This window comes from Terrapene carolina, unplaced genomic scaffold, assembly GCF_002925995.2.
Source record: "Terrapene carolina triunguis isolate 2854851 unplaced genomic scaffold, T_m_triunguis-2.0 Scaffold96, whole genome shotgun sequence".
NCBI classification, from domain to species: domain Eukaryota; kingdom Metazoa; phylum Chordata; order Testudines; family Emydidae; genus Terrapene; species Terrapene triunguis.
This window is the reverse complement of record NW_020664447.1, coordinates 50,749,942-50,763,753: the sequence shown is the minus strand read 5'-3', so window position 1 is coordinate 50,763,753 and position 13,812 is coordinate 50,749,942. Positions and strand designations below refer to the sequence as shown.

Here is a 13,812-nt window from a genome sequence, read left to right as displayed (position 1 = left end):
TTTTTTTTTTTTTTTTTTTTTTTTTTTTTTTTTGAAGGGGTCAATTCGTTTCATTGTACCATGGTAACCACAGATAGAACTGGAACAATTCCGCCTTCAGAAATACAACTCAATTTTGTCATTTGTTTTCATGCTTTCAGAAAATTAAGGAAAATGTATAGATTCTTTAATTTCCACAGAGTGAATATGGCAAATGACAAATGCATATTTTAAAATGGTAAATGCATATTCCATGCATTTCTTATAGAATGATGCAACTGGTTAGATGTATAGTTGTACACATATTAATAGGTATGTTCACTTATTTACTGGTTTTGTTTTGTTTTGTGGGCATGGTGGAGAACAAACGTTTTGTAAACCAAATTAACCTTGCATATCTCAATTTTTCAGAGGATGGCCAGTATTTTCTAAAGGTCCTCATACCTAGTTATGCTGCTGGATCTATAATTGGGAAGGGAGGACAGACAATTGTTCAGTTGCAGAAAGAGACGGGGGCGACCATCAAGCTGTCTAAATCCAAAGATTTTTACCCAGGTAGGTGCAAATATTAGCAGATTACTTTTAAATCCCTAGGGAAATACATACATGATGTGTGTGGTTTATGCATTGAAGAGTAATCTTCTCAGTGCAGTCGGAAACATTATTGAGCAGAGAAGTACACTACAACATGTTACAGTGAGCATATGAACAGTCTTATCTTAATTTGTTTATGGAATTGACTGGGTACTATCTAATAATTTAGTGGCCATAAAGTGTGGCTAAAGTTATTTAGAATATTACTGTAGGAAAACATTTTTGTGAATATATTTTCTGAGCACTTTTTATTACAAAAAAAATCTACTTTTAAAGAACCAACTCTGACAGCTGGCATTAAAAATGGGTGTGTTTATCAAGTTTTCAGGTATCATTGTAAGGCAATTAAGCTAGAATGAATAAAAATGAGAGGCTGTTTCTTAAAGAATGGGCCATTTACTTTAAATCCATTACGTACCTTCTTTCTGCATCATTGGTTTGTTCACTGGCCCTGGAGTGAAGTAAAGAGGACAAGTGCTACTGCTCTTCAGATGTTTTCTTTGGATTGTGTTTAATATGACTACAAAGGAAAATCTATAATGTTATGAAAGGAAATATAATACTTCAGATGAATAAGAAAATAAGTGTGTTTTGTGCATACTGTATTTACACAAACAACAAAGCATTCAATATTTATATGCATAGAGTGCCTGTTATTAGTCTTTTCTCATTTTTGATCAAAATGTTATAAATAGCAGGTCATGCATAATGATCTGCATCATTTTGAACTTCTGCAAAATATTTCTGTGGTTCCATGTAGAGTTTGACTTTCTTTCTAAAGATTAACAAATTAGTATCTAGTAGTTGGACTTCTAGTCTGAGTTGAAATCTATCTAATTTTTTATTGACTGCTAATAACTTACTACATAGCTATCATTTTGCCAGTGTTCTGGTTTTGCAACTTTGAACTGTGGCTAGTAATTCAGAGCCGAGGTGTCTAGATATTGTTATTTGTTTTTTGTAGAGAAGATAAAGCTGTTTTGCATTTGGTGAGCTAATTCAGCAAGATGACTGAATTTTCTAAAACAGCAAAGACAGCTGGCATCAGTGTAAGCAGAGCATGAGCATTTGGAGTATTTCAGTTTCCTGTCCACTCTGTTTCACTGTCAAGCAGAAGTGGATCATTTATTCTCTATGGAAAGAGTGTAATTATTTTGAAATTGTCATTTTGATATGGAAATGGAAAATGCACCTGTTATTTTTCTGCCTTATGGATGCAATTTATAGCATTCTAATGTACTAACACAATTAAAAGGACAAGTTTAGATTTTCTATGGAATGAAATAGTTCTATAATTGCTATTCATTGTCATTCAGAAACTTTTGTTGTTTTGCCTTTACTTTTTTTGCCTTAGGAAAGTTTTGGTAACACAATGCTTATATTCTGAAAGGTGTATTAGGGTGAAAAAATCAGTGCAGAATTGTGAAAACTCTGTGGAGAAATAAAATCATTCAAAAGAGCCTGATTGCGGAATTAATAACGTAATCTGGGAAAAGAGCTGCAATGGTAAATTAAATTCACTGTCAATAGATGAAAATGAAATAGATTCTTTGCATTATACATGAGGTGGTATCAGATGTGCAAGGATGTTACAGAAAATTGGTGTTTATGAAGGGTATTCCAAATACTAAATTATATGCCTTTTCATTTGACTATAGTTTATTTACAGTGAGTTGGAAAGGATGCACCAAAGATTATATCTTTTGTTCAGTACTCTAACATAGTTATTTTATTCTTTTCTGATTAAATCAGAATTACATACTTTTTTGTTCCGTAAATTGTGCAGATACAGCAGTATCAGCAGGAGTGTCCTTTGAAAATTAAAAATTAGGCAAGCCAGAATGAGATGAATAAAAAAATGTCTAATGTTTCTGTGACGTAAACAGATTCTCTCTGAAGGAAATACCAGGACAAGAGAAGACTTGGTACAGTTTAATTTTACCAAGTATAGATCAGTGTCCAGTTAGACATTACACAATCTATTTTATATAGGTAGCCACACTGTAGGTCATTTAGCAAATTAATGATTTAGACATAATTTAAGATGGACTGTTATTTGCTACAGCATAGACAGATGAGAAAAATGGATTCTCTTGTAGCTGGATCTTGTTAGTCTTTCTGTTTGCATTTGTCCACGAGCCTGTGGAATTTTCTGAGGTCCTGGCATTCTCCAAGCTGATGACTTTTTTTGGGTTTCTTCCAGCCCTCTTACATGAGGGATAAAAACCCTGCTAATCTTATACTAGTCCAAAATTTAGGGCTGTGATTCATATTATTGGGGATTTTTTTTATAGAAGTATGCAGTTATCTGAAAACCTACTTGGGTGTATATATGATCCTTAACATGTTGACTAACTTATATCTATAGTTACATTAAATATCTATTTTGCAAACACTATGTTTGTGAGGTTGCTGTTAAGCTTAAATTTTAGTGGGAAGGAGAGGAGTAACTGAAAGGGAAAGTTCAGCACGGCTTTTAAGAGTGTAGGTGATTTGGAAGGGAGAAGGATTGGTATATTAAAGTCACGAGTTCTTCACTGTGTGATCTAATGGTTTCTTATGGTACAGGTATTCAGTATACAGAGTAAGTCTGTCAGAATAATTTTTATGTTTGTGCTTAAGAAAACTATTTACGGTAGCTTTAGAATTAAGATGAGAGAGATCTAATTATAAGAAGTTGAAAAGGAGCATGTATTTCTAAAGTATTTCTTTTTATTAAATGTTGTAGTTCAACAAAGTAAGAGACAGTTCATGGGCTTTATTAACAGTTGTGTGTCTTCTGTTGTATCATATCAGCAGGCTTCTTCTTCTTCTTTTTTTTTTTTTGTAAATCCTATTTCTCTTGCTGTTGCAAGACACTTTCCCTCTAGATTATCAAGTAACTTTTTAAAAATTGTATTGACCCATACAATTATACTTTCTGGTCATCTTGTTTAGAGTATATTTTATGTATGAATCTTTTCTATTTCTATTATCTACCTAAACAAATAAATCTGAAGTGAAATTGTCTAACTGTATGTTATTTTAAAATGTGGGAGTAACATTTCCTGTTACAAGGTTCCAATTCTATTTTTGGCAAGAGGCTTCTAATCCAAAATCTGAAATACTGATATTGCCATGATACTAATTATTAATGAAGTAAACTGTTTAAAGAAGGTGTTGCCATGAAAAGTTGGAGTTTTGTGTACACTTAAATTTTGCATAGTGTAAAAAGAGAATCACAAGGTGATACTATCTCATGTTTGAACTCACTATTTTATCCAGTGCTCCATTTTTCAGAAATATAAAGAACGCTGGCCTGAAAACCACTCTAGGTATATTCCTCCTTGTTTTCCTAAACCATTGCTAGTGAATGTCTTTACTCTTTCTTTCTTATGTAAAATTATATAATCACATTGTTTATCTTGCAACAGGATCTTTCCTAGCTTCAGAAGCTTAGTGCTTGGGTGAATTTGAGCTAGGTTCATGGTTTTTCAAATATGTTGTAATATGCTAACTGAAATAGAATATAGATAAAATGATATGAAGATGAAATTGGGGCTAAGATATTTTATTACTCTTAATTAATAGATTAGCTGCTTTTTATTTTATGAAAGACAAAATTCTAATCGGGTAGTCCTCAAACTTGGTATGGGACATTTAAGGTGGAAGAATTATTTTCCGTATAATCAAAATGTACACTTAAAAAAAAAAAAAAAAAAGGGAAAAGTATACAAAAAATATTTTGTGTATGATAATGCTGTTTTGTATTTACTAAGTGGATTGTCTTAGGCATTCATCTTGCATGTGAAAATGAGATTTTTTTTTTTTTTAAATTCGTGCATTATTTAGATGATTTTACAGCTATCTTTGGTGTGACTGTCCTCTGAAAAGTATTTGTGTGTTGACTTTTAAAATCTTGAAAGTGAATTGAGTGTGAAATACACAACTTTACTGAACATTTAAATTGAATAAACCTAGCTTCATTACTCATATTATACTGTGTTAGGCAGGGTGAAGGCATGGTACATCAAGCTTGTTTCCCCACTGTTTTTTCCCCTTCGTGTAATAAAGGAGGTGTAACATTTTTAATTTTTAGCTTAGAAACTAGTAGGTTCTCATTGGAAAAATACATCTAACTTCTTTAAAAAAACAAAACTGCAAATAGTTTACTTGATTATATTAGTATTAACATTCAAAATGAAGAGAAAATGTTATTTCTTAAGACCTAGAGAAGAGAATTATGGAATAAGAAAAATAGTTCAGCTTGTAGCATTTTGGGGTATTAATGTGTCTTGGGTTTTGTTTCCTGATACTTGAGAATTTTATCACAGATTTCTGAAACGTTGTCAACGAGAAAGTAAGGACTTCGTAAAAAATAAATAAATTCTAAGGCTTGACAAGCTATATTGCAGACTCTTACTCACGTGAGTAATCCTATTTACAACAATAGAATTGTATGAGTAAGGACTACTCATGTAAGTAAGGGTTTCTAGGATAGAGCTCTTACAGCTGCGTAGATTTGCAGACTTGTTCTAGTTTCTTAGCTTTCTACTAGTAAAAAGCCAAGGGTTGATTGCCAGCTGTTCAGAGGGAGAATTCTCAATAGGACAGCTGTCAGTTGCCTGGTTACTGGGACAGAATTAAAAAAAAAAAAAAAAAAAAAAAAAAAAAAAAAAAAGTTAGCTTCCTAACTGAAAGGTCCTCAATATTTTACTTTCAAAAGGAAACTGCAAATGAATGTCTGCACTCATTATGATCTAGAGAGAGTTGTACATCTAGCTCCCTTGTGCATCTATTATTTACTAATTTCCCTTCATTTGGAAGAGGATTATAGTAGTTTTAATGATTTCATGTTTTATAGGTGTTATGCATCTACTTTTTTTTTTTTTTTTTTTTAAGAAAAGGGTTTTCTGTGTTAGCTGAATAGGTCTTTGGTTGACTTTTTGCTGAATTATTGAGTGACTTTGCAATTTCAAAAATAGTAAAAAGGAAAATTGAAAACAAGTAACAATTATGTAGACTTTTTTGTGCTGCATTGAAATGGCTAGCTAACTCTTAACAATAATACTCATACAAACCTGCTATGTGAAATAAAGATAGCAGAATAATGAACAAAACTCTAAGATCATCACATGGAAATGAAAACCACTTCTAACTTTATTCTTGTTGCTTATTAAGTGACAGAACTGCTCTATCAGAGAATGTTTTATAGTTTAGAAGTAGATTAAAGGGTTCCTAATGACAATATACTGAACTTAGTTTTTTTTCATATAGTCAAGTTATGTGTAAATTGAATGGATGCAGCAGAAACCTGTGTTTTACACCCTCATTTTGGGGCACTGCAGAATTCTGGGGGAAAGTCATTTAAGAAAAACAACATAATTTTGTATAAGAATAAAAATGACAGTCTAAACCATTTCCCCCAGTCTTCGTCCTTGCACACAGTACAAAACTGCCATGTAGCATTTCAGTGGTTGTTTGTTTGTGGAGGCAGGATCAATTCAGTTTTCTTAAAATAATCTTCTCCCCTCAACTTCTGTAATATGAGAAACATGCTATTTTTTTTAATGGAGGTAAATCCTGAATACATTAATGTAACAGGACCTTAGTGATCTTGATTCTTCGCTAATTAATATCGTGGATGTCAGTATTCTCAGCTGTAGTTAACCACAACATTTAATCTCACCTATTTTCAGTGGCTAGGAAACAAAAAAACCTCTACTTTAAGTTTGTCGGGCTACAGCTTTTAGAAATAGAACTTGTGGGGGGGATTCGGAGGAGGGTTTGTGCCTGATTGCCTTCTCATTTCCATCTTTGGATACAGCTTTAGTATGAAGTTAAACAACATCTGTAGAGATCTGACTGACAAACATCTCTCTGGGACTCATCATTGCAGCTTGTAGCAGGTGCACTCCACTTTGTAGCCCTTCTCAAAAAGAGGTTAGCTTGTTTTTAACATTTATCAGTGGACCAGTGGGAGTGAATGACTTGGTAAAGAGCATGGGGGTTGTCAGTTGTCCAGTGCTGGAATGCTGCAGGTAATTGGGCTGGACTGGTGGGAACTGTGGTAGCGTGCTTCTCACGTTGCACTGCAGCTGCTGTTGATCTTAATTAATCTGACCCTCTGAGGCTGCAGTGTCATGGTATAAAACGCAATACATACCAGAAATGGAAAGACTGCTTTTTAAGTCCTCCTTATTGATGATTATGTTTGTAGGTGGGCCTTTTTGGTTTCAGCCTCGGATTTGTTAGATACTAGTGTAAAATGTTGACATACTTTTGTTTAAAGCTGGAATTAATAGGTTTGGTAAACAGGAAAACCTTTATCTGTGAATTAATAAAGTTGATAACTATGATTTTTGAATTGCTAGTATAGTGGACTTTACAAAAATATTCTTGTTGCCAAAATAAAAACATAAGTATAGTTGTGTATACATGAAATATCTATGTTGTTCAGACAAGTTGGGTGGGAGACAGGGAAATATGAGAATTAAAAAGAAACATAGTTAAATATTTAATGGAAAATTAACTTCACATTTCTATTGTAGTTTGAATGATCCATTTATTTGGGCACTTAAAATTCCTTCCTGGTTTACTGTAAAATATTTATGCAGTGGGGTATGTTAAATACACGCTTTGACTTGTTTAATTCTGATTTATGTATAGCATTTTCTTTACATATTTTTAGTATATCATATTAAACTGGAATTTGGTAATTTGTTTTCTGAATAAACTTACGTTTGTGATTTCAGTTTTTTAGTATTAGTCTGATTTTCCTTTGAGGCTAACAGCCCCTCCTCTTTGCTTCTGTGGCACAGCCGTGGGGAAATTATATCAAGTTCCTTATGAATGCTTTCTATTACTCCAACACAGAAATATCTAAATAGTGTCGAGCTGAGACTCCTTTTAAATGTCAGATCACTGGTTAATAAGGCTCTACTCCTTTCCATTATTTTTGTTTTGTTTTCTGTATACACAGTTAATACTAATTTTGCAAACCTGATGAATCCTAATTTCAAATTGTTGTTGTTCAGAGGTTTCTAAAGACTGGTTACATTGCTCTTGTGTTTTTTTTCATTTGAAGAAAAACATTTTGTCAGAGTACCTTGTATTTTAAAATGTTCACTTCTGGTATTACCAGTTTCTAATAGTAAACAGAAAACATATCTTATCAACCATCTAAATTCAATACCTGTTATTCAATTAACTTGCTATTCTCCTAACATCTTCCATGATTAAATGTGGCTACACTTTTTTTTTTTTATAGTGAGGATTATTTGATACTGAGTATTCTTGCTAAGGAAATTTTTTAAGAACTAAGTTCCTTTTGAAATTACATGGTGGGCCCATGTTAATGATCATTTAAGGGCAACATTTTGGGACTGGTATCTAAGTCTGTTTCCAGTTTGAAGATTAGTGATGACGTGACCTTTTTCTTTTCAATATTTATTTCCCAGTTATATTTACTCTTTTATCAATTAAATGCCGTATTTCATCTGTAAAGAATCTTGGGTCAGGTAAAATTTTTGAGGCTATGTGCCCAATATAGCCCTTGCCAGTACCACTTATGTGAGTCAGGGACCAGGTTAATTGTCATATGTTGGCAGTCTGTAAAAATACAAACACTGAGTCCTCAGATATGAGGATCTGGAGAGGGTTGTTCAGATTATTCCAAGCAAGGAAGAGAAATAGTGTACAAGTGTGAATATTCACTGTCATATTTAGAAGTAACTTTTGGTTATAAGGAAGCCTGATATTCAGACAAAAAATTATATTTGTTTGGTCTTATAGATTTTCATTGTGGAAAGACTAAACATCTGTTTTCTATCATTGATCTGTTACTGCATCCTGCAGGGCCTGTCATCTCAGCATTGACAGGATCAGATGAAAAACACAATCAATGTTTTGACATTTTTTGAGAATCGCTCAGGTAAGATCATTTGTTATGCAGAACTAAAATGATATTTATGGCCACTGATAATATTTCACCATTTGGAGTCCTTGTATTGTCAGTCATTAATTACATTAGTACACAAAGACCCTGTGTGTGTGTCTTTGTTCCCATTTAAAAGCACTCCTTTTGTGCCTAGTTCAGTGACATTTAGTGCACCTGTGATTTCCCTCATAAATAGCTTCTGAAATTCAGGACAACCTCTTTCCCTCCCTTCCTTTAGAGTGGCACCTATTCGGCTTGGATCAAGAAGTATATTATGCACCCCCAGAGTTCTTGAAAAATACTCGTTAACAAAAATTACACACTAGTGACTCCAGTTCTTTTGAAAGATGCTGTATTGACAGTGTAGGAGACTGGAGTTTTCTGTCTATAGAACTAGGTAAAGCCTAGCCAGCAGCCAAAGTTTCCTTCCTATCACCTCATCAATGTGGCTTAACTCTGATCTGCAGATATTTGGTAAAAAGTACTTTTAAATGAGTGTGTTCTGTTTATCTATAATTACATAGGTTGTGAACTGAATCACTAGAAAGTTAGAAAATGCCAGTCTTATGGTTGCCCATTCAACCTTAATTCTGCTCTCTTTGTGTGTCCATCGTGTGACTTGAATGAATCAGTTCTCTATCGGGGGGGGGGGGGGTGAGAGGAGGGACAGGATGTGAACATATAATTAGACCGTGTCATGATGCGGTGGTTCTCAAACTTATTTTATTGTGACCTCCCCCCCTTCTTTGTGTCTGTAGTAGTTTACAACACCCCCTGGACATCTGTCCGCTGTCTCTGAAGGCAAAGTGGAGAGCAGCAGCTGCTGGCCGGGCGCCCAGCTCTGAAGGCAGTACCGCCGCCAGCAGCAGCAGCACTGCCTACAGAATTGGGTGCCCAGCCAGCAGCCACTGCTCTCTGCCCCTCCTCAAGCTTCTCATACCAAGCTCTTCCCACCCCCCAGAATACATTGTGTGCCCTCCAATTTGAGACCCTCTTTCACATGCATACACATAAGGGGGGAGAAATAAGGTTATGCAGGCAACCACAAATCTGGTATGTTCTGTCTTTTGAGTTCATGACTTGAAACATTTTTCTTCCAATATTTTTACATAATTTCTTAAGCCTGTCAATCGATTAAAAAAATTAATTGTGCAATTAAACAATAATAGAATACCATTTATTTAAATATTTGTGGAGGTTTTCCACATTTTCAAATATATTGATTTCAATTACAACACAGAATACAAAGTGTACAGTGCTTACTTTATATTTATTTTTTATTACAAATATTTGCACTGTAAAAAACAAAATTGTATTTTTCAATTCACCTAATACAAGTACTATAGTGCAATCTCTTTATCATGAAAGTTGAACTTACAATGTAGAATTATGTAAAAAAACCACTGCATTCAAAAATAAAACAATGTAAAACTTTAGAGCCTACAAGTCCACTCAGTTCTGCTTCTTGTTCATTGGAGTGATTGGCTGAACTCTGATTTCTCACCTGAAAGTGAGAACAGACGTTCACATGGCACTGTTGTTGCCAGCATTGCAAGATATATACATGTCAGATGTACTAAAGATTCATATATCCCTTCATGCTTCAACACCATTCCAGAGGACACACGTCCATGCTGATGGGTTCTGCTCGATAACAATCCAAAGCAGTGTGGACCAATGCATGTTCATTTTCATCATCTTAGTCAGATGCCACCAGCAGAAGGTTGATTTTCTTTTTTGGTGGTTCATATTCTGTAGTTTCCGCATCGGAGTGTTGTTCTTTTCAGACTTCTGAAAGCATACTCCACACCTCGTCCCTCTCAGATTTTGGAAGGCACTTCAGATTCTTAAGCCTTGGGTCAAGTGCTTTAGAAATCTCACATTGTACCTTCTGTGCATTTTGTCAAATCTGCAGTGAAAGTGTTCTTAAAACAAACGTGCTGGGTCATCATCTGAGACTGCTATAATACAAAATATATTGCAGAATGCGGGTAAAACAGAGCAGGAGACATACATTTCTACCCCAAGGAGTTCAGTCACAAATTTAATTAACACATTATTTTTTTAACAAGTGTCATTAGTATGGAAGCATGTCCTCTGGAATGGTGGCCGAAGCATGAAGGGGCATACAAATGTTTAACATATCTGGCACATAAATATCTTGCAATGCTGACTACAAAAGTCCCATGCGAACGCCTGTTCTCATTCTGGTGACGTAAATAAGAAGCAGGCAGCAGTATCTCCCATAAATGTAAACAGACTTGTTTGTCTGAGCGATTGGTTGAACAAGAAGTAGGACTGAATGGACTTGTAGGCTCTAAAGTTTTACATTGTTTTAGTTTTGAATACAGTTCTGTAACAAAAAAAATCTACATTTGTAAGTTGCACTTTCACGATAGAGACTGCACTACAGTGCTTGTATGAGGAGAATTGAAAAAATACTTTTTCCTTTTTTTATAGAGCAAATATTTGTAATAAAAAATAATATAAAGTAAGCACAGTACACTTTGTATTCTGTGTTGTAATTGAAAGCAATATATTTGAAAACGTAGAAAAACATCCAAAAATACTTAATACATTTCAATTAGTATTCTATTGTTTAACAGTGTGATTAAAACAGCGATTAATTGTGATTAATTTTTTTAATCACGATTAATTTTTTGAGTTAATTGCGTGAGTTAACTGTGATTAATCGATAGCCCTACTTTTTTTTTAAATAGGAAAAAAGTTAAATTTTGTAGCAGGCATCGTTAGCAGAGTTTGAACTCTGAACCTTCAGCACTACAGCGTAGACTTCTGCCACTTGAATTACAGGACTGCTATTCTGTCTTGCAGCAGAAGGCTGTTATTCCAGAGGTGGTATAGCTTGCTGCCATCATTTGCTGGGTGGTTGGGAGGAGTTTGGGGGGAGTGTCTGCCCTGTGTGATGCCCCTAGGAAGGAGAGGGATGGATGCTGGGACCATGTGCCAGATCCAGCCCAGCGTAACTTTCTTCCAAGAGCACCTGTAGGTGAAGGCTGGAGAAGTCCCATGCCTTCCCAGCACAATGTGTGGTTGTAGCAGCTGTTTCTTTGATGGCAGCATGTTCATGTTCAGTTATTCTGGCATGCTGCCAACATTTTCCTGAAGAACATGAGAAGGAAAATGGCAATTTTTAACAGTGTATAACAGTTGAATCTGAATGGAATTTCGTAGGACCCCCCGCCCCCATATAAAAAAAAGCCTCTCCAGCTTTCTCTTTGCTGAATTTCCATGATCTGCTACAAATAACGGGTATTGGAGCTTCCAAAAACAGATGCGAGAATCTTTTATAATTAAGTGTTAGGCAACCTAAGTATAGAAGCCTATGTATTATTGTTAAAGCAGTACAAGCATTAGATGAGTACTTGGGAACTTATAACTCTAAAGAAAAAGTGGTATACTTGAAATATATAGATTGCAAAGTCAAGGACTCAAATTTAAGAAACTCCAGACTTCTGTTTCCTCAAGCATACCAGATTTTCCTTAGATTTGTAAAATTGCAATTATCTATCTAGTATTTGCGTTGCTTTTACGTTAATTAAAATGCACAATATGCAATACAATAGACCATCATCCAGTTCTACAATACATGCCAAGATAATTAAAATAATGGATAAAAGTTCTCTTTCCCCTCTTCCGTCCAATTTATCCCCAAATATTCAGGGAAAAGAGATGGAACTTGTCAGTGTGTTCAGTAGACTAACAGATCTGGAATTTGATATACCATGTGGGAAAGTGTGTTTCAGAGTTTACAGGACTTGCTAGAGAATTCATGGCTAAACAGCGCTCTCTCATTCATAGAGAAAGAGGCAGTCTCTCACGTAACCAGATCTTAAATCATTTGGGGCATTATAGGTTAAAATCAACACAGTGACCTTCATTCAATAACCCGTGCACAATGATTTCAGTGACACAGCACTGATCTTATGTGTTCTCGATGAGCCTCTCTATTTAATCTATTTAGTTATTGGCTTTCTCAAAAACTATCCATAGGTAGTGTGCATTATAATAGTCTAATAGGTAATGGTAGTAAGATGTACTCTTATCTAATTAGCTTCATTTTGGCTAAGGTCTTAAAATAACAGTTGACTACACATGTTGGTGACTGGTGTCACTTTTTTGCTTCTATATTGTCCTTTCAAATGTCAAATTCAATAGATGGACATCTTTTACGTTGGAAAACCCATTTAGTTTGTGATGTTAGACAGCAGCTTTCAGTTTTGTTCCTACAGTTAACTTTGGGTGCCAGTGGTAGGATTTCCGATTTGGGGGCCTGACAGATGAGATGAACATATAATGTTAGCACCTTGTCTTGCACTTATTTGTGGGCACAGAGTTAAGTCTGCAAAAATGGAGAAGGTTGAGGCCCTTCGTATATCTCCTCCTTGCCCTGCCCCATCCAAAAAGCCAAACAGACCAAAACTGAGTCCTTAGTTGTTTTGCTTTACTTGATTTTATTAGATTGAGAAACCTGTCCATATGTTTCTTTAGACTAGCATTACCTATTATATTTGTTGGCTTCCCAAGTAAACTGACTTTGAAGTTTTCAGTTTGTGCAAAAGTCTGCTGATAGTGTTGTATTGTGGAGAGCATCATGAGCACATATCCTTTTGGTATCTGTATTGGTTGTCTGAAAACCACTGATTTTTAGGATTTGGCTTTTGACCTGAATGTCCAGTAGTGACCTGGATGCTGTGTCTCACAGTGCAAAGTTTTAACAGTAAGGACAATAAACCATTAAAACAGTTACCAAGGGATATGGTGAATTCTCTATCACTTGATCTTTTAAATCAAAATTGAATGTCTTTCTAAGAGATGTGCTGGCCCAACCAGAAGTTATAGGTGTGATATAGGAATTGCTGGGTGAAATTTTGTCATCAGTGTTATGTAGGAGATCAGACTTGATAATGGTCCCTCTGGCTTTACCTATGAAGTTCTCTGTTATTAATATCTTAATGTATTCTTATTCTTAGAATCTAAAGTAAAACTGACTCTAAAAATTGGGATATGTGTGGTCAATACAGGTAGAAAACTCTAGTTACGGTAACTAATAATGTTACAGATGTCTTCCAGGTTTCACTTATAAAGTAGCTCTTCTTTTGTTAATTGCATATACTATGAAACAGTCATGAGGTTTGGTTTTTTTTTCCCTACTTGCTCAATAACTGTAGAGCACACGTCCTTATTTCTTCTTGGGAATTAAATCTTTTTAGAGCAGGCTGGTAATTGCTATCTGAGAGAGAGAGAGAGAGAGTGTGTGTGTGTGTGTGTGTGTGTGTGTGTGTGTGTGTGTGTGTGTG

General features: G+C 34.9%; 1 protein-coding gene across 1 annotated transcript in view; it reads left to right on the top strand.

Annotated features, from left to right (window-relative positions):
• The window catches only part of NOVA1 (NOVA alternative splicing regulator 1), a 235,180-nt gene that overhangs the window by 2,349 nt on the left and 219,019 nt on the right, over window positions 1–13,812 (top strand). The window contains exon 2 of the mRNA XM_024200374.1: window positions 391–534. Within this exon, the coding sequence (XP_024056142.1) occupies window positions 391–534 (144 nt within the window). The remainder of the gene's footprint in view (window positions 1–390; window positions 535–13,812) is intronic.